Here is a 22,244-nt window from a genome sequence, read left to right on the forward strand (position 1 = left end):
ACAGTTTTTACTGCAGTAATTTTGCCGTCAACGATTTACTTTACGCTATACATATACACGCACGAAGCTAAATATCAGTCTTCTGGGTACAAAAACTTCAACCTTCAGGTGTCCTAAAGGCGGACCTCAGTAATACAGCGTACAGATAAAAAAGAAAAAGCACATAGGTACGAAATTTACACTACTTATTGTGTTCCCTCTTGGTTTTTACATTTGGGGGTATGATAAGATTTTCTGTAAAGTTGCATTAACAAATGTAGTTTGTAAGCGCAAAGCTACGCGAGGCCTATTTGCGCTAACCATCCTCATTTAGCAGTTAAAAACTAGAAGAAAGGAAGCTAGTCACCACCACCTACTGCCTACATTTCGGCTACTCGTTTACCAACGAACAGTGGGATTGAGCATCACATATAACGCCTCCATAGCTGAAATGGGTAAGCATGTTTAGTAGATTTTGTAAGATAATACAAGTAATTTGCTATGAATAACATGTTTAATCTCATCTAATAAGTTTTATTATGAATAACTTCTACGCAATTGCTCTATCGAGAGCACAATATACGAAATGTTTAATATTTTTGTTAGACTGTAAATAAAGTACGATTCTTTTGATTTTCTTTCAAAGAAATAACTCTCGATTGTTAAATTATTTCTAAAATGACAATCGACCAGAAAATGTGTAAATAATGGATAAAGCCAAAACATTCCAAACAATCCTATACTTGAAATGCAAAGCGTTGTGTTAGAGCCTTCTCAGTGCAATGATGGAGTTGGTGTGTGTTTGCATTATAAACTAACGAATGCATTCACTCTATTTTTATATTCTCCACCGGTCTCATCACCTTACTCTTGATTCATAAGATCGGTTCTACAAAGCAGTTGTATTTCTGTCTTTAAATTATTCAACAAACTAAATCATGAAATACAACAGAATTTACGTAACATGAAATCACTGTTTAAACATCGACTGAAATTGCCTCATTAGTCGTGTGGCGATGTCTGATCTAATACTTCACGGTCATGTGATAAATCATCATGCGAATATTTTTCATTTATGTTTAAAAAAAACAACCACAAGATTATTCTGTATCTAAATATTTGAACCATCGAACCAAATAATCAAGTACCCATTTACTTTATGTTGTTTCTGTTCCTTGATTTGTACAAGTTATTTGTCTCCAAAGGCAAGTATGCCCCAATATTGATAATTATTTACCTAGAAAAAGCTATTATTCTTGTTTTTATGTTGCGAGTGGGACGAATCGGTGTAATAAAAAACCTTCGACCTTGCCTCTGACAAAGGTAATGAAAAGCGACCCCTATCAGCCTACAAATATGACATACCTATGTAATATGTTAAAGTATATCTGACTCCAATACCTGCTCTCTATATAGCTGTTCAACTTCCCAGTTCTCTAAGCTAATATTGATTACTTGAAATTTCCACATACGACTTCATTGAATAGGCTTTACCAGTGCATTACATGAGCGATTGATGGAACACCTGCATATACAACGAACAAATGAAAACTAAACTATACTTACACTACATACATAAAAATGTATCTTTATGTAATACGTATAAAAACATACGATTATGTTGAGTAAAAGTAAATCGAGTTAACGCTTTGACTTCATTTTTTGTTGGTATTAAAGTACTCTGAAGATATAGGTTTTCTGAGGAACTAGGAAGTCAAAAGGAATATTACAGTCACGGAGAAATTGTCACTGCATATATCACGAAAAATTAATTCTAATTATTTGTTTCGAGTGAGTTTTTATGTCAGAGGATTTAAAAAATGCATATGTTAATTAAAACCGAGTCACTATTGCATTAAAACAATACTGCATTGTGATATAAATATTTCAGACATTTATCGCTAATATGATAGCAGCTTGTAAAAACAAACAGACATTAATATTGATAAATAAATTGAACTTTTAGGCTTATACAAACTGGTAACCTGTAAGACATTATCTGAACGGTTATACACGCTGTTTTTAATCAACGAATGAAAACGCAGAGAATGGGCTTGCGTAACCTTGCGCATTTGTCTTCCTGGTGCACTTTTATGGTATTCCTTTCTTCACAATTCAGATATAACACAGGGCGAGCGATGAACTGTAAAAATTAAATAGAGAAAGAATATAGGTTCATCAGAGAAGCAGCTTCTCCAACCCACTTTCAAAGCCCCACTAGTTAAGCCGAAATGTTCGTTCATCAGACGTCACAAAGAAGTTGAACTTAACGAGATAGATTGCAAGAATGTGCGAGTGTGTTCGTCTAGAGACAGAAGCCGCGCACCTTACTATTCACCCTAGGTGGACTTTTTCCCTGCGGGCAGGGTTACAGACACAGACCGGCACTGCAGGACGGGTTGAAAGGATTTAGCTACACAATTCATTACTTCAAGAAAGGGGATAGAAAAAAAACGCGCATAAAAATCTATCAGAATTTGTTGCTGTCGGTCTCGACAGATCCGTGAAATTCAAAAACCCTGAGTGAAAGTTCATTTCATATACATTTATATCATGGAATCTGCAGGTGATAATTCCATAGAACTTCTGTTATATAACAATACTTTTACTTATTCAAACAGTTAATAATAAACCATTTTCTCAAAAGTAACATAATGGGTAATAAAATAATAATTACGACAAGTAAGGACTAGTTTAACAGACATTTCTTGGCGTCTACGCAACCTAAGATTGCTTGAACAAAATAAATAATAAAAGTATGCACAATTCTGTATCAAGAATAACACAGCAGATAAAACGATTTTTTCTCGAGAACGATCAACATAGTGAACAAAATTGTATTCATTAACAAAGACTCTATATATAATTGTTTGGTTGTTAGCTGCTTAGTTACTAGTCGTAGTTTGGTAACAAAAACTTGTATAGCAACTTTCACATAACTGAACAATTTCGCAGTTTTTGTATTAAGACGTACTTGTAAAACAACATTCAAGTCCATAGGAGGGATCCGAAAGAGAAAACTGCACAGTTCAACGCAATCGGTGGTTCATACTTGTATAGGATTAGTTAATTTAGACTAAGATTAATGGGAAAAATAGCATATTAAATCGGTTTGTATAACTATGATTATATAAGAAAATGCTAGAATAATTTTTTGTGGATTTTCTTTCTCAAACTATATTTATATTCTTAACTGCAAAACTAATAAAAATGCAAATTACTGATTACGTACACGAAGTATATCAGATCTGAGAGATAGTAACAAAACCACTTCCCCTTTTATTGCTTTCGCTACCTACGGTTATACAGGATGTTCGGAAATTCACTGTGCACTTATATATTTATTAACAGACAAAACTGCACAGTGACTTTCCGAACACCCTGTATTAATTAGAAACGTTGGTGTATGTTTTTCTTGTGTCAGAATCAACAGCGACACGACACAGATTTATTTTATATCATACTTATCTTGCACCAATAATTTTATAGATACTTAAAACCATAAACATGAATAAGACTAAAGGTTTTATACGATATGCTTCCTTAAAAAAAAAACACACATATATATATAAACAGTTTTATCAGAGATTAATTTATTTTTAGCACAATGTGCAGATTTTTAAAATACATCGAATTAAATTTGTTGTGTTTAGTAAAATCGTTTTAAAGCAATTTTTAACAAATTTTGTTAACAGCATAGTTTTACCTGGTTTAAAAGAAAATGTTTTGTTATTGGATTGGTTTGTTTTTAATTTCGCGCAAAGCTACACGAGGGCTATCTGCGCTAGCCGTCCCTAATTTAGCAGTGTAAGACTAGGGGGAAGGCAACTAGTGTTCACCATTCATCGCCAACTCTTGGGCTACTCTTTAATCAACGAATAGTGGAGCTGACCGTCACATTGTAACGCCTACCGCCTCAAAGGGCGAGCATGTTTGGTGTGACAGCGATTCGAACCCGAGACCCTTGGATTATGAATGTTTTGTAATACTACTTATTGAGCTCTGTAATACCTTAACTGTCAATACGCAAAATGTTGACTGAAAGAGAATTGTAAATGAATCATAGAAAACTCATAAAACAATGTAAAACGTTCTATGAATGTTATTTTGCCTCGGCAATTTCTTTAACAGAAAATAGATTATCTTTTAAAAAGAAATATATGGTCGAGATAAAAAAAATCGTGAGTTAAGAAAAGTAAGAGAAACCCACAAAGAAAGTGACTTTTATCATATTTAATTGTTCTATTGAAAAGTAAAATCTCGGCTTTATAATAAAACAGGAAATTATTACCTAGCATGGTTTATCGGTTTATCGAAAAGCATAAGTACAAAGGAAATGGAACTTCTATGGTTAGCGTCAGGCGTGTGAAACCAAGCAATAATTCTGTATAATCTGAAAAAAAAAAAAAAATTGCTGGCAACTAACTCTGCAAAATCCTTAAGTTCCTGCAAATAACTGCAAAGATGGTCATGAAATTCGCGAGCGAACAATTCCACGATGCCCTAATAATATGAATGTTCATGAGTGAAACTAAGATGCAAATTTTTATTAAACACAATACACAGAAGAAAACGATTGAAATTTTCCATTGACTATTTGTAGAATCCTGACGACTTCTTCAATGAAGTATGGAGGAAAGCAGAAGAAAGGCCAAGAAAAAGGTCCATCATGCTCAGTTTTAAACATGGCGGGGGTTGCGTAATGATACATGGGTTTGTTTCCCTTCCTCATGTACTGCTGACCTTTGTATTTCTGAGGATTAATGAATGCTGCAAAATATCAAGATATTTTACACTCTTACCGGTTATCCAGTAGCAGGAAGCTTATTGATCTGAAGTTCGTATTCCAGCAAGGTAATGACTCCAACCATCCTGCAAAGTCTGCAACGGAATTTCTTTAAAAAAGCATAAGATGATTACAGACAGTCAACTTAGTCCCCGGACATGAATACCATCAAGTTGTTCTGGATTTACTTGAAGGCTGTTGTATTAAAGAGGAAAACAAAATCGGAACACAAAGTTATATGTAGTATAACGGATTTACCGTTACGCTTGTTTCACTATAGTTTTACTTTTTGTATGTGACGTATATTGTAGGCTGTGCAATGCGCACGTCCTGCCTGTTATTGAAATATACAGAAGTTTCTTGAGTGTAAGAATCGACAATACTTGTTTACGAAAACGCTGGTGTGCTCGATCATTTTTGAATGTTCTAGAGTCTCGCGTGATTGGTATATAAAATTCGACGCGCCGAGAGACAAATATTATTATTATTATTATTATTATTGGACAGCTACAGTCAGTGTGGTATTAGTCTCGGAAGTTATAATTGTGATTATCGCCTATTAATCAGAAAACTACAGAAACGAACCAGGAACGTTTGTAGTTTTCGCACATTACAAACCATTCAACTTCAGTGAATCGGCTTTGGATGTTAAGTGTTTCTCCGAGGTCATTAACTTTTACCATCGGTAAAAGTCAGCTCATAAGTGGCGTTAGACCAAATAAGCTAGCTAGTTTAAGTGGGGCGTAACAATATCAATTCAGAAATAATTTGTTAGTCGTGGATCTGGATCATCGACAAAATACTCAGTTCTAGATCGGATGTAAAACTCAGTATAGTTTGCAAGTTTGTGAAACTGTTATATATAAACATTCATTTATAATAGCTATTAGTAATAACCGTTATTATAAACTGTATTGTTTTTATGTTTGTATATTAAAATATATTTGTGTTAAAAACATTTTTGGCAAATAACATAAATTTGATAAATATTAGTATTTAATTAACTTATAAATTAAAATTAAAATGTGCAGTTTAGAAGTAAAAGACAAATTTAAAAACAATATTTATTTTATGAATAACCACAATTTCTGTTTCGCAATGAAAGACGATAAAAGTGTTATAACTTCCAGATGTGTAAACACACACTTTTATCGTTGCATTCAAACTGTTGTCAATATGGGATTCCATGTTTGTTGTTGTTGCCGTTATTTCAAATTAGAGAATGACGAAGACCTGCCATACAAGCAGACAAGTTCAGAAAGATTACAAAGAGGTACGCCTCACAAATATGTTTGTATCTCGAAATGCCCTATTTTTCATCAGAAATAAGGCTGGGTATTGTTTAGTTTTATTCTTATCTTGTTATTCGCCAATACGCAAACAACTGGGTTTATTTTAAATTTATTATTCATAGGTGTATTGTTTCCATTTTATTATCGACATACGGGAAATCAGCACCCGATAGGTTCAATCCTTCAGCAAGAATGCGACGAGGGCACGCCCTCAGAAAGTTGATGTAGCAAATGACAGTTCGTAAAAGTCGATAAAAGTTGTAAACAATAATATAAAACGTGTTAGGCCTAGTGTTTGATACTTATTTGTGTCAGAACATGTTCAACGTCATCAGTCTATCACTCTTTTTCACGTGATAAATTTCACTCTTGCTGTGTTAAGTCGAACACAAGACAGTATGGTATGTTCCTTGACTGGAAAGGACAGAAACTGTTCGCGAGGAACTAGATACACATAATCAGTATTTCACGTGTGCGTAAAGCTACTACAGAAATATCTTGTGAAACGTGTTTAGTAGTAAGCTTAGAGGTTTATGACCTTCGTTTCACTTTGTAGATAAATTTCAATGAGTATATGCACGATGAAAATAGTCGAATACCCAGGGTTTGTTTTTGTCCTTGTAAAATATGTTACTTTGCAAATTTAGACAGGCATACCAAGTAAATATTTGGTATTGTTTAAGTGTCGTTGTTAATCATTCAGAACATATACGTGATTAGTTACAAACTGTAAAGATTCAAGTGTTTTATCAAGATATTTCTAGAAACGTAAATTTATTTCAAAATGAATACTTTAATAATGTCGAATCATTAAATCGTATTATATATAGTGAGGTCTAATATGTAAGATATCAATAAAAGTACAAATTAGTACAAAATTCTGATGCTTTCACATAACAATTCATTCGTGTGGGATAAGATAACAGATATTGTTACAAAACAAAAATAAACTGTTTAAACTTCTAACAAATTACATATGTATGAGGAACATGTAACACTCGACTGAAACGGCGCCAAGTTGAAGAGCAGGTATTCAAGTCACTAGTATTCTACAAATATATCCACTCAGATCGTGAGTTACGTTCGCACACACACCCAAATCACTTGTAATCTGCACCGTTGTCCACTCAGATCGTCAGTTACATACGCACACACACCCAAATCACTTGTAATCTGAACCGTTGTTCACTCAGATCGTCAGTTACGTACGCACACACACCCAAATCACTTGTAATCTGCACCGTTGTCCACTCAGATCGTCAGTTACGTACGCACACACACCCAAATCACTTGTAATCTACACACATCTCCACTCAGATCGTCAGTTACGTACGCATACACACCCAAATCACTGGTAATCTACACACATCTCCACTCAGATCGTCAGTTACGTACGCATACACACCCAAATCACTGGTAATCTACACACATCTCCACTCAGATCAGTTATGTACACACACACATATCCAAATCACTGGTAATCTACACGTATCTCCACTCAGATCAGTTATGTACACATCCACACACATCCAAATCACTTGTAGTCAACACACATCTCCACTCAGATCATCAGTTATGTAGACACGCATCCAAATCACTAGTAATATACATACATGTTCATTCAAATCACACACTTTAGTCCAAAGTATCAGTAATATAGAAACGCACGTGCCTATTTCAAACTACCAGTTACGTACGTAAATACTCAAACAGATCACCAGTTTTGTACATACACACATGTCCATATCACTAGTAATGTATACACCTGTCCATTCGGATGATTATTACACAGAAAAACGTCATCAATATATTTTATATGAGAGATTTCAATCTCTCAACATAGGGTAAAGTCTCCATGGAAATTTATCAATTTGAATATTTTAATAATTTAAATTAAATACGTTTTACGTGCCTAGATTATTATTTTACTAAAAAAAAATCTTAATTTCTTGATTTACGTTTCCTAAGTTCTACATTAGATACTCAAATAGTTAAATCTTTAATAATTAATTCCGAAATAAGCAGCAAAGTTTATTTAATTAAACGGAAAATCTAATTTAATTTCACAGCGCTTATTTTATTGGTTTGGTTTGTATCGAAGCTCTCGCAAGGTTACACTAAAGCTATTTGTGCTAGTGGTCCCTAATTTAGCAGTGATAAGTTAGATGGAAGTCAGCTAGTCAAAAATAACCACAGCCAACTCTTGGGTTTTTCTTTCATCAACAAATAATGTGATTGACCGTCATATTATAATGCTCCCACGGTTGAAATGGATAGATTGCTACTCAAGCGCCTTAACCATCTGGCCATGCCAGGCCGTGAAGAAGATTAAAAAGACGCGCAGATCCCACACAAAGAAAGCGCGTTCCTTGGTTTCCATGTCTCCCAAGAAATGACCACTCTATACATCCGTGGTCAAATAGATGACCCATGATGACGAAACTAGCCAATTAGGACAATTAGCTGCTACACAATTGGAGATAATCAGAAGAGTGCAGAATTCTAAAGGAACAGCCTTTTAAAGACAAACAAAGTTTCCAAACATCCTTGAGTCGCCCGGTAGGACAGCAGTAAGCCTTCGTATTTACAAAATTAAAAACAGGGGTTCGATTCCTCTCGGTGGACACAGCATATAGGCCTATGTGGATTTATTACAAAGCACACATAAAAACATGCTCGAACGTTTAATGAAATACAATTAAAGGTGTAAAAGGTTAAATATATATTATGTTAACAACGGAAAACGATATAATAATTTTTTCCTCTTCAAAATGATAACTTCATTTTATTTTCAAACCTTATTACATCAGTTTATAGATCGAACGGCGAATGTGGGAAATCTTGAGCTGTTATTGTAACAACCTCTCGAGAAAAATAGTAAGGTGGTGCTGTAATCGATTCTTATTTTTATTTTAAAGCGTAAAGCTACACAACAGGTACTTAAACAGTCCACACTGCGAGTATCGAGCCCCGATTTTTAGCAATCTTCGAGTTTACTGCTGGACTATAACCTAAACGTGCTTGTGACGTATGAGGTGGTTTTCTCTTGTTATCTTTATCCTAGCAACGGTTTTATACATTTAGTAGTTGGAAAACTTTGAGAAAGATTGTTGAACCTCTTTGTTAAGTAAGACGTAACCGTTTTTCGTACACGTAACAACTTACATTAATTTCAGTAATCCGCTAAACAAATGTAAACTTGTAGTTTGCACATAATAAAAATAAACAATTTTGTGAGATGCATAATGCTAAACGTATCTTATATTAGCCACATCATTGAACAGTGATGATTTAATTGGACACCCGACGATGGCTAACTAAATTTTCAACAGTTTTAATTTAGAGACACCTATCGGTGCAAAGTCTCTTTACTTTTATTAATAAAAAAATTATTGCAATTAAAGGCATCATAAAGAGTTGTCACATGTATATATTTTTTTAAATATATAGAAGTCACTTCATACACGTTAACATATTTGGTTCACAGCAAGAATAAAAATACGCAGAACTTACACCTTGTGTGTCAGTATAAAAGAATAATTCACAGGTGCAAGAAGCACAGTAAATGATATTAGCTTATAGCGAGATCCATAAACATCTTTTTCAGTTTTTGTGCTACAAAAAATTCATAAAGTGCAGAATATAAATGAATAAAGATAATTAAAGTCCACATGTTACATAAAATTACTTTATATGTGGTAAAGAGACTACCTGAAAATCCATCATTGTATATTGTATGAAATGTATATCAAATATATCCTTAATAACAAAATTTATTATTCACATAAGAAGTTCCAAAGTCTGGCAATTCTGAGAATAAAAAACTAATCACAGAATTGATGCTATATAAACATTTCTTAGATATGACTGCATGCGCTATTAGGGAAGTGGATCACAAGAAATACAAAAAAAAAGCTTTCTCGAATGCGTATGTGGACACAAGGAACTAGAAATATCTAGGAAGCATTATCCTTACTAAGCCCCCTAAAAACGCTGCTTCATTGAGAAGTGTAAACATATTTCGTTCTATACCTTTTTTTCGCGAGTTGAAACAAAAAACTATTTTCATTTCCAATCTCCTTAACAACGACTGAACTTTTTCATTTTTGCTTTACTGTGATTAAATATTTGTTTGGTTTTATTTAGCAACGAACGTGTCCCACGTTTTTCATTCTCAGAAACGCGGAAACTTGGAACTTTGTGTATGGAAAATATATTTACCAAAGATGTATTTCACATGCAATCATATAATGTACAGTAATGGACTTTCACACAGTTATTAGTTAATCACTTCATTTCCTAGCAGTAAAAACAAACAAACAATACTACTAGCTTTTGACAACGTAATTAAGTGTACCCACTGGATAAAGTACTTTGTAGTAATTTTGTTTCAGCAAATATATTAAATGCCTTATGATAGACTATATAAAAATGCATGTATCTATTCAAAAGAAGTGATTTGGTTAAATAGTATAATAAAATTCGATAAAGTGAAAACATTCCCATGTCTTTCAGTATGAAGCCCCCCCGCGGTTGTTAAGGATTAGATACTTGCGGCAGAGTGGGTGTGTTTGTATGTTTTTCTTACAGCAAAGCCACATCGCGCTATCTGCTGTACCCACTGAGGGGTATCGAACCCCTGATTTTAGTGTAGTAAATCCGTAGACTTACCGCTGTACTAGCAAGAGGCACTTGGGGTAAGAACAGAATAAATAGTCTATTGTGCATTTTTGCCCGTGGCAACACATTTTTAACAGGTCACTTGATTAAACAAAATATTTCCCAACACAAATCACCTTATATTTACCATTTTCTCTTATAAATCCTAAACCGTAAAACAGATACTAGTACTAGTGGGAAAACTTGAAAACTGCTGTTAGTCATAACATATGATGTAAGTGTATTTTATTTTACGCAGACCATGAGTGTTAACAGGATGGTGCGATCACTCTCTAAATTGTGTCCATATTTGAAAGTTTTAAGGACTGTCTCAGACACCATGAAAATGAACCATTTTAATTGAAAATTACTAGAATTTTTCCGTGGTGTATGCCTCCATATCCACCTAGTGTGACTTTGGAACTCATTTCATTTTTCGTCCAAAAGTGGCATCCCACCTCCTTTTTGTTTTAAATATCTACACCTCCAATATCAATAGATGCAAACAGTAAATATTCGTTCTCAACTTTTATCCTTTCAATTTGCTTTTAGAGAAAATTATAACAGATTGATAAGACAAAATCTTACTTATTTAAGCCAAATTACGTACACGATTCAAGCAGAATGATAAAAGCCATGGTTTACATTTAGGTTGAATCAAACCTTAACTGTTAATATTTAATAATCTCCGAATTTACTTAACTGTTCACTTAATTTGCTTTAAAGAAAAATATGCTGTTGGCAACCAAGCCATGATTAATAAGAGATGAAACACAAGAACTACTGCGGTTTGAGACCACGGATTCAAGCGCCATAGAAATAAGAATCGTTTGATCTCAACCACATGGGTACAAACTCACAACCGTGATTGGCTGTTCTACAGTTTTGAGGCTTCTTATGAAATATCACTATCTGATTTTCTCATTTCATTTTAGCCGTTTATAAACTTGTATTTTCGTTTCGTTTTTGAAACTGATATCTCATGAAATACGTTTAATTCCTTAGCTCTCACGTTTCTGTACTGAAACCGTTCAAACTTACTATAATTATTATATCCCTTAACGGTATACTTATAATGCTGAAAATGTTATGGGATTCAAAGGAAAATGCGTAAAGAACAGCCTGCTTACAATTGCAATTGTATTCCACCAAATATCCCCATTGTTAAAGGAGCCAACTATTAAGTTCAAATTTTACTTGTCGGCACTACACATCAACAAATTGTTTCGTAGTATGTGCTCTTGTTGTACAAGTTCGGAGCAAATGACGTGTTCCTCTTGAGACCTAGCTATATAATTTAGACTAGTCGCTTTCCTTTCTATACGCTTTCCGCCTCTTACAAAAGATCGTTATTGCAGTTATAAATGTTTAATTTAAAGCGATTTAGTGGAGTAAAAGAAAACACGTAAATACATTATATAGATGGCTCACAACAAGCAAATGGAGTCAATCACGAGCATTGAAACTTCCAGTATTATACTTTCACTTCTTATTCACAGAATTGATTTGCTATATAGAAATGAAGTAAGCAAGCAACATGAGCTAAAATACAAAAAGGCAATCTGTAACGAGGTTCTCTATAACTATCAAAGGAACAATACAGAATATTTTATGCAAATTATAAAAAATAACCATTACATTTTACAAAGAAACAATAGAACTGTTTGTATTACCAACAAAAGAAACAGCACAGTAACTTATACATATATATCTTTTGAAGAATAATGCTAAATATACATTGTTATAAGTATACATATAAAACTAGAGGGGAACTCATTAAAGTGCATACCTTTACCCACGTGCCTTTGATCATATTCGGCCCTAAAAATAATAAGATAATTTGTCTGTATATCTGTCGTTATCAATAAACACGGACCATTTTTGGCATGGAAATGCTGAATAATATTCTACACTAGTCCTTCAAGTTTCATCAAAATCTGATCAGTTTTGACTGTTATAGAGCAAAAATAATGAAAAATTGGTCTCCCAATGTTAACAATAGGAATGTCATCGGACTTCCGTGATCGTCTCAAAACTAACCATTTCTAAGTTGGGTCATAATCCAAATGTTAACCAAGGTTCATCCACACTTAATTAGCCATTTTCGAGAAAACTTGCCAATAAAACACACAAACACACACAGGGTAAAAACTTTCGTCCACATTCGGTAGCGGAGGCAACAATTTGGAAATAAATAAAAGCACTTATGATTTGCAACTAAATGAAAGCACTTATGATTTCTAAAGCAAAAATAACAACGTATGTCTGACTAATCGGACACAGCGACAGAAGCGGAGTATGTGATTACTGTTACGGCAAAATCAACATGTCACAGAAGTTCAAATGCTTATCAGTGATGTGTTGTTCATAACAATTAAATAATGATACGTTATGTCATGCAAAAACCAACGCCATAGAGAAACAGCTAATCACGAACTTTTTTCGCTTTCCTAAATAATAATAAGTTTAATCTTAAGGAATACCAAGACGGGCAACTTTATAATAATCGTAAGCCCAGGGTCAAACATGACTGAGAGACGTTTTTAAGCCCAGGTCTAGAGATTATATCATATTGTCACACATTAATGTTATCAAAACATGTTACAGCTCAAATCTCAAGAAAACCTAGGAGAATCATATAAATGTCTTTAGATAACATTACTTGTCACTGATGAGAAATGTTTAATTTGAAACTGTAGTTGTCAGCTGATTATGATACGATTCTTTTTACCTATTTTAAGCAAATACGTTTCATGTTCCAACCAGTATCACCACAAAGTGAATAAAGCAGAAGTCCTAATTTGAACACGATACTTGTATAGCGCTACAAACTTTTCTATGCGTAAATATATATACAAGTCCACACCAAATCTATTATTGCGTTAAAAATAACACACGCAAATTTACTAGTAACGGAAAATTATATTAAAGAACTTTAACACGAAAAACTTTGAAAACCCAACGATTAATTAAGAAAACTCCAGAATATAAAAGTAAACGAATGTAATTAATAAACACCAGAAAGAAAAATCCTTTTGTTAAGTACATAAAGGAAATTCTTGTTGAAAAATATCCACTCTGCTTTCCAGCATACGATCGTTGATTGGAAAATCGTTAACATAACAAAAATATGTTGCTCCACCTCCTTGAAATTTAGCTTTGTGTATGCGTAAGCTCGAGAAAATTCGTTGTGAGACCCTAGAAATGGTTTCTTTTATCACAAGCGCTTCAGAGTTATTTTAAGAAAAAGAGGAGTCATCACTGATTAGGGGGGAGTGAATTTTAGAGGTTTTATTTATGCTGTAACCTAATTTATAACAGTTACACTCTTCATATTGACCGGAAAGTTGAATAGTAATTGTAACTTGTCTTTATGAGGTCGCGTTCAAGGGTAACAAATTACTTTACTCTTTGGACGTGGTTACAAATTCATGTCTACCAGTTAAGTGATGGTGTAATTAGAAATAAGGAACACAGATTTCTGATTATGTCGTTAATTTTTAAATACTGGGTGCAGAGTTTCGATAAACGAATGCACAATAAAAGAAAAATATCAAAACGTAGAGATACATTTAAAAAGTCACAAATATCCGAGTTACTAGCAATTCGTATTAATATAATAGTAAGGTGCCACTGTACTCCTTGTCTAAATAAATCATTCCGCAGGAAAATAATTATCTTTAAGCGTTTAAATTTTATTGTCAAATCAAGTAGTTACGATGGCTGGTAAAGCCTACCTAGAAAACTAATAAAAAGTTCAATGCTAAAAAATGGGTTACTCGTGCTCTGTCCACCGCGGATGTCGTATCCCGAATTTTAGCACTGTAAGCCCTTAAAAGTTAATGCTGATCCATCCACCGGGTGGGCCTTAACTTAGGAAGTGTTACGCGCTGTCGGATTCTACGGTTTATTCGTGTGTTTACGGGTTGTCGATCTTTGATAAAATTCTCAAATCACGATGTTATACTGATTATAAGGAAGATGCAGATGTGTGGCAGGAAGAATAACAACAGAAATAGCGCCATTTTATTTTTGGAATAAATTACAGATTTCTTTACAAACAGTCGTTTTAGAGTAAATCTTTATTATTATAAAACCAGTGTCTTAAAGACAATATATTTGGTTGAAAAGAAACATATGAAAGGATTGTTTCATTAAAAAACAATAAAATATTTGTACTTATTGAAACATACACGAAAAATTTCATACATAAGTCTTAAACGTAGAACTGCTCTCGGAGCCGGCATAAAGTCACAATGGAACAGCATGTATCAGAACTACATTTTAACATTGGTTGGTGCCTCGTAGGTTTTATGATGCCAACAAAAACTGATCAGTAAAGGTAACATTCCATTCACCGACGCAAAATATTCATAACAATTTGTACCCCGGGCGTCATCAGCAATGTGCAGCGTCTTGTAACTGATGAGAATCCATGAACAGAAAGGTCAGTGGCAAAAATCCATCCACGTGACCCAAGCAACAGTATACGGATTCACCAAGAAAAGGCTCACAGTCTTACCTACCGTTCAAATGTTGCATAACTCAAGTAGCTGGTGAATTAAACATTTACGTTACTCTGTACGAAGACACCATTCCTAAGGGTTTCTGTGCACTCTCGGGTTGACGAAACAGATACTGGGAAGCCGTCGTTCTCATACACTAGGTGACTAGAAGGATTATGTAACACATGAATGGATGAGTGGTGTGATTGAATATGACAACTTTTTTGTATTGAAAAATATGTTGTTGGGCTATTGTCAAGTTGCATGATCGTCAGACAAAGCAGGATTGGACGTGGTGGTAATGGACTTTATCGATACAGCGAGATTCGAAGTTGTTTTAATATAATTTACTCAATCTCTGTACAGTTATTTTCCTACGTCAGTCTTAAAACGCTTAACAGGTCCAGGAAATATTAATTTTTTACCATAATACACGAGTGTCCAAAGAAATTCCTCCGGCATATGGGGCAAAACGTAAATCAAGGGCATATGTAAAGGGTTAATATAACGAATGAATAAAGAAATACGTTTCTCATTTTCTAGGAAGACAAGTGTCCCCTTGCCCCTTCCTGTGGATGCCCATGCTGATACACATTAATCGTCCTGTACTGGTCTCGAAAAGCAGAACGGTTCTGGAAAACAGACTCCATTTTTATTATCCTAAGATGAGATAATATTTTCATGTTAGTCTTAAAACGCAGAACAGCTCAAGGAAACAGATCCAAATTTTATCCTAATACCAAACTGAACGGTTTGGTTATCATGAAAAACACAATTTATTTTCAACAGTTCTTGTTTCTGTATTTTAGAGCAAAGCTACTCAATGGGATTTCAGCGCTACAAGTCCGTAAACCTAATTAGATATTTGAATTGTAAACAATCTTATTCTTCAAACTAATACAATCTTATTATCATTTCCCCTAAAGCACATCATTCCTATAAGCACATATCAATTTATTGTAAGTACGTGCTTTGCCGATAGCAGTTTAGAATAAACAATGAAATTACATTCCTTATAACTTAGTTAGAGTAGTTTCGAATGTCAAAAGTGTGTTGAACTGTTCAACCCACCTAAAATTTGTAGAACTACTAAAGACAGTAATCCCTGTCCCAGTCTTTGTTTACCATTAGCTGAAACTACAATTATCGAGAGAAATGAGAGTTACCTAAAAGGATTTCACAATATCCGCAATTATTGGACACTTTCACCGGCACGAAGTTGGTAATCGGATGTTAGGATGGTATACAGAGCAGCATATGCATGTCGTTATATATTTGGCAATAACTTTCTCCACAGCTTGAGTTCATAAATTAAGAGCAAACAGATACTTTTACAATCAGATACAGCTGAACCATTCACTGAGCCTACTACTTCACACTGGCATGTAACATACAGTCAAATACACACACGTTAAATGTTAACCACAGAAATTTATCAGACACTGAGATGTAGATAGCAGCGCCGCAGATTCTATTGACTTTAAAACTAACCAAACTCAAATATTGTACGTCACAAAATCACAGTATATCCGGTGTGTTTTATAACGTTTGTTTAGAATTAAGCACAAAGCTACACAATGTTTTATCTGTGCTCTGTCCACCACGAGTATCGAAACTCGGTTTTTAGCGGTGTGAGTCGACAGATATACCGCTGTGCCACTGGAAAGCGTTTTGTAATGGTTCTAGGTTAGTGTGGTACTGTTTTATATTATTTTGATATTCAAACCATTTCTACTAGTACAGAATTAGCAATACCATTTTAAGCACTCTAGCATCCGACTCCAGATATTTTTTCGAGAGACTAACAATTAGTAGTATAATTAGGGTTAGTCCTGTTTTTAAATCCACGATTGTACGTACCTGCTACATTATAATATTAGCTACTTTATAAGTCAGAGCAATAAAACAGAAGTATCAAGTTCCCATCAACTGGTTTACATCCCAGTGTCACCATATTTAATAACACATATTTATTTATTTATAGAACAACAAAGCAATAGTTATAAAAAAGATGGTTCTAACGAAATAACAATACTTAATATAAAGTTTCGGTATATAGCTCCACCTTGTGGCAAGCGAGAGTACCCCAATTATAAGCATTTCAATTATTTTCAACTGAGTTTCATGAGAAGAGGAAACGCCAACCTTAAGTATACTTAAGTGAGAGATTCTCCGAATAATCAATACTGCTTTAAAAAGACAATTCCTCCTTTACGTAAACTATACCAGGATTAGCATACATCGTTATCAGACTCGGTAAAGAAAGTCCAAGTCCGATAATCAAATATAAGAGTTTAGGTGTTTACGTATGGACTAGGAAAAAGCATAAGACAAATAAGAGTACCAGTCAGAGCCAATAACGCATCTCTGATCACGATTAACTGAATTTTATCTTGAGTAAAAAATATAGATATCATCAGTTTATCATTAATTATAGCCCCCCCCCAAGAAAAGCAAGGTTTTTAAAGGTTTTATAAAAGGGATTCTGCAGTTGAAATTTTCAAACAATTTATTACTTGCTTTGTAAAACATGTTCTGTTACATTCAACATTGCTAAGACGTTCATATCAAAACGTTATCACATTCTAAAGTTTCCACTCTATTACACGGGAGAACAACCCCTTTTCCTACAGAACAAATAAAATAAACCGACAATAGTAGCCACATTAAAAGTAATTAACCATTTTGGTTGTGTTAGTAATGAATTCTTAACGTTATAATCTGATTAGTAAATTACTTAAACACAAATTGATAATAATTACAATTCACTTGATTAATGCACTTCAAATAATAAAATTCGTTGTTTTTGAAATGTGATTGATATATATCTCGTATTCCAGCCGACCTGATGAGTACTGGTATAGACGAAAGGCCTTCTCAGCACTGGATATGGCAGATGTAGAGTGATTGACATTTTAAAATATATCTCCCTTTGTTTTTTCTCGTGGTCTCTTGGAATTAGTAAAATACACAATCGGTTTCAATTTGATGAAAATATTTCTCCAAAGAAGTAGATTGATCGCTATTAAAAGGTTGAATACATATTATATTGTATATTGTTGTATTGGCCCTTAGTTTTAAATAATCAATAAACACCGGACAATTTAAATTTTGTCTCTGTACTGTTAATTCACCTTGAATGAGTAACAGAAAACAATCTGAATATCGCATCATCTCAGTATGTCAACGTCTACAGGACAGTACTCCAATATATATCAAATATAGCGTAATTGTTAGAATGGTATTTAAACTTGAATACAGTAAAGATCAAATACCAAACTGCTATTAAAGGATATGTCAATCACCTAATGGTCTTGGGATTAACGTATACAGTATCGTTTGGCAGAAAACGTTTTACTTTCAAAGTTGTTATTACGACTATCGTGTGAAAAATATTAACCTTCTTATATGTTTTAAGTTGTAAAGTATTCTGTTGACATTTAAACAAGTTATTTTTCTATTTACTGTTACATAATATTTTAATTTCCTGGCATAATGATTTGTTACACCAATGAAACTGCTGGTCACTTTTTATATAGAATAGATATAGACATAGTAATTTATTAATTTATTTTAGATTGGTCCGTATAATAAACATTTATTGGGTATTAAAAATCACAAGTGAATTGTGAATCGATTCGAGAAATAGTGTAACCAAGAAAGTTCACAACGAAAGTGATAAAACCTAATATATATTAGTTCTTAGTTAAGAAATTATTTAATTTATGTCAAATGATAACGAAATGTTGAACCTGCGAATGACGTAATTTTGAACTTAAGTCAACAAAATGGAAACGTTGGCGCACGTGTCGAGTATGGCATAACAAAAGTTCTTAACGCTGTGCACGCAATGTATGAATAGAAGATTAATGTGGAATTATGGGCCAGGAGTATATGATAACAGTGCCATCTTTTAATCTCGTAAGCCTATTTTCGGTCAATTTTAACATTTCACAGCTAAGCGTTTAAAATACAACGTTTCAGCTGCTATTGTGAGCAATTTCTGTTTTCTGTGGGAACCGCTACTCACTCAATTTGTTCAATTCCAGCCATCTGGCTGTTTTTCGGGATACTTTTCAGTATCGTACTAACGACATGCCCATAAAGATGAGTTGTGGCAGGGTCACGGCTCTCACGAACAATAGCTCTATTCGTGCGTAACTCAGTTTGACTCTGTTAAGTAGTCGGAATGGAGCTTTACTACGTGTTATAAGCAATATCTTAGCGGGGACAAACAGGCAAAATGTTCTTTCTTTTGGATTTTAAAGCCACTTCTTTCCTTTACTTACCTAGCTCCTTTACCAACTGTAAGATTCAATCACTGTTCAAGCCCCAGTAGATCGAGTGAGCTCATTCATACTAGCTATCAGTGATTTTACCCTTCCGCCTCGCGCCTGACTCGAGCCATTACATACTGCTCGCTCCAAATAAAAACAAACGACCTTGAAAAATTCACGGTTGTTATACTTCTCAGCAACTGACTTAGCTGGAATTTATTATTTAAAGGCGAAAAACAAAAACATTCACGTTGAAAGACAGTTTTAATAGGTTTATATAATTCCAATAGCTATTAATTAATCAGTATTAGGTATGTTAGTGATCCTGTAGAACCGTCATAGAACAAGTTTACTAATGGCATCAAAAATTTCAAAACTGAAACTAGGGCGATTTGTCGACTGCCATAAAAAACCAAAACCGCATTTCATGTAATACTGTCAAGTGCAAGTTTTTCTTACAGTTTATAGCGTAGTTAAACGTATACAGAACGACCTAAATGCTCTTGTTCATTTAAGCCATCTCGGTCGCTTGTTTCCACTGGCATTCCAGCCTTCGAACTAGTTACATGCGCTGTTCCCATGTTTTCTTTTCCTACACAGCTAACACAATATTTACATACGTTATTCTAGCAGTTTTCCAGTTTCTAACACAGTTTACTTGTGTTGTTCTCAATGGTTACTTTTATATACACCTCTCGCAGTTACTTGTTCCCAAGTCTTGTTTTTGTTTACATGTGCTCTTCAAATGGGTATTTTGTTGCTATTTACGCATTGTTTACCACGTTTATGCAATTTTCTGCAAAATTCACGCGCTATTCTCTTTATTATTATTATTTTACACAGCTTCTATCGCTGTTACATAAGTTGTTTTCAATTGTTTCTGTCATTTGTTGTTTCCTTCTACACATATTCCACCCTTCCCCCAAAGTGACATGCACCGTTCACAAACAGTTTTCCATGTAGTATTTATTTACTGTAACAGACAAGTCGTTCATAAAAATTTTTACGACCTTTATTACTCTCCTTTACATGGGAAGGAACACGTTATATAAGTTTATTCATACACTGTCCTATATCCTTGCTTCCACGGAAAATTTTCTCAGAGCATTCTGACGGGATATAACACTTACACTACTGAACAAATTTCAGGGCGTTAAGAATGATTTCGCTACGTGGGTTCAACAATGCGTGCAGCGAGAGACGGCCGAGTCAGCCGAGCGGCAACCACCCTCTGTCTGTGAGCCTGTGCTGTCTATCGCTCCCGGCGGTGGTGCCCGGCTTGCCTGTTTTTCTACCCCCTCTCCTTTACAAGCTAGGTGAGTGTTTGAGTGAGAATGTGATGCTGTGGCAGCCGTAAGCAGACTGGCTAGGAACGTTCACGAACAAAAACTGGAAATGTTAGCTTCATCTTTTTTTATATTCAGGATTTTGAGTTAGAATAGGAACTTATTCGCCCTCAGGGACCTGAAAAGCTGGCATTCTACCATAACATCTTACGAAGTGCACAGTAGATTCGTTTAACGTTCTCGGTTAAATATGTATCGATGGTTCACGAAGTTTCTTCTCAACCTTGGACCAGCATGTCTGCATAATAATTATTAGTGCTTCATTTCTTAAACCCCACCCCCTCTCTCACTTCATCTACGCATTCGGTTGATAAACATACGCCCCATTAACTGAGTGAGATGCGTAAAACACTCAAGTTTCTCGCAACTTTTTTAAACAGTCACATTTTGTAATAGTCTTCTCCTCTGAAAAACCCTTACAAGTAGTCAAATTTTAGAAAGTTTCAGGTCCACTGACGATCTTCAGTTTTAAACATTTATTCAGGACGAATAATAGCAATGTTTAAACCTACAGTATATCACGACACTGTTTATGTTACAAACAAATATGAAAACATGGAGTTCTGCAATAACCTCTACAGTATAATAATAACAAGAGATGGGGTAAAAACTTAAAATTTGGTTATCATTGTCCGTATTTTCCATGTAATATCCATTTAGCTCTTATACCAAACAAAGTTCCAGCCTTTACAGGTGTCTTCTACAAATTACACCAGTACCAAACACAACGTTAAAAGACTCGACAAATCTTACAGTGCACTAGTTTATAGAATACCTGGCACCTATCACATTTACAGTTGAGTACAACCTTCACGGACAGAGATTTAGAAAAATATTCTTACCTTGTTTGCCGACTGACTGTCTGAAACAGTAGAAAACCAACGCCAACATAGAGAAAACTTTCCCACATCTTCTTCTGCTCGACGCCATGACTGCGTTTGAAAGCATTCTCCACTGTTAACCTACCCCGTCCACAACACCTTACAGCGCTGCTCTACTGCTCCGCCCAGCTAATTTCAAATGTGTGATGTCATTTCCGTATGCTACAATTCGTCGGATCTCTGAGGCGTCGTGTAGAGGCATGTAACAATATATATAACATCTTATGAAGCTTTATCGAAAATAAGTATGACACAAGTACAAAAGTCATAATTTTAACTACACTAGTTCGTAATAATAAATAACTATCACTCTCAGTTTTGTATATATAAACATTATTTAGTTTAAATACATGGAATAGAAACTACAGGTTTATCCCTTCTTACATTATAAACTATTGAGGGAATCACTGATTCAAAACACAGATAAAAAACAACCCAAAAACATAGGATATTAGAAATATATATGATTTTTCTGAAACTTGTGTGCTAACGTTGAGAGAAGTACATTTCCCATTCTTC

General features: G+C 34.4%; 1 protein-coding gene across 3 annotated transcripts in view; it reads right to left on the reverse strand.

Annotated features, from left to right (window-relative positions):
* The window catches only part of LOC143251033 (ephrin type-A receptor 4-like), a 194,167-nt gene extending 172,292 nt beyond the window's left edge, over window positions 1-21,875 (reverse strand). For 2 of the 3 annotated variants that reach the window (XM_076502322.1, XM_076502343.1), the window contains exon 1: window positions 21,687-21,875. In XM_076502322.1, coding sequence (XP_076358437.1) covers window positions 21,687-21,792 — 106 coding nt within the window. In that variant the 5' untranslated portion in view covers window positions 21,793-21,875. The remainder of the gene's footprint in view (window positions 1-21,686) is intronic. The other variant, XM_076502332.1, reaches the window with a different exon arrangement.
* Window positions 21,876-22,244: the final 369 nt, after the last annotated feature.

The sequence above is a fragment of the Tachypleus tridentatus genome, chromosome 1 (genome assembly GCF_004210375.1).
Source record: "Tachypleus tridentatus isolate NWPU-2018 chromosome 1, ASM421037v1, whole genome shotgun sequence".
NCBI classification, from domain to species: domain Eukaryota; kingdom Metazoa; phylum Arthropoda; class Merostomata; order Xiphosura; family Limulidae; genus Tachypleus; species Tachypleus tridentatus.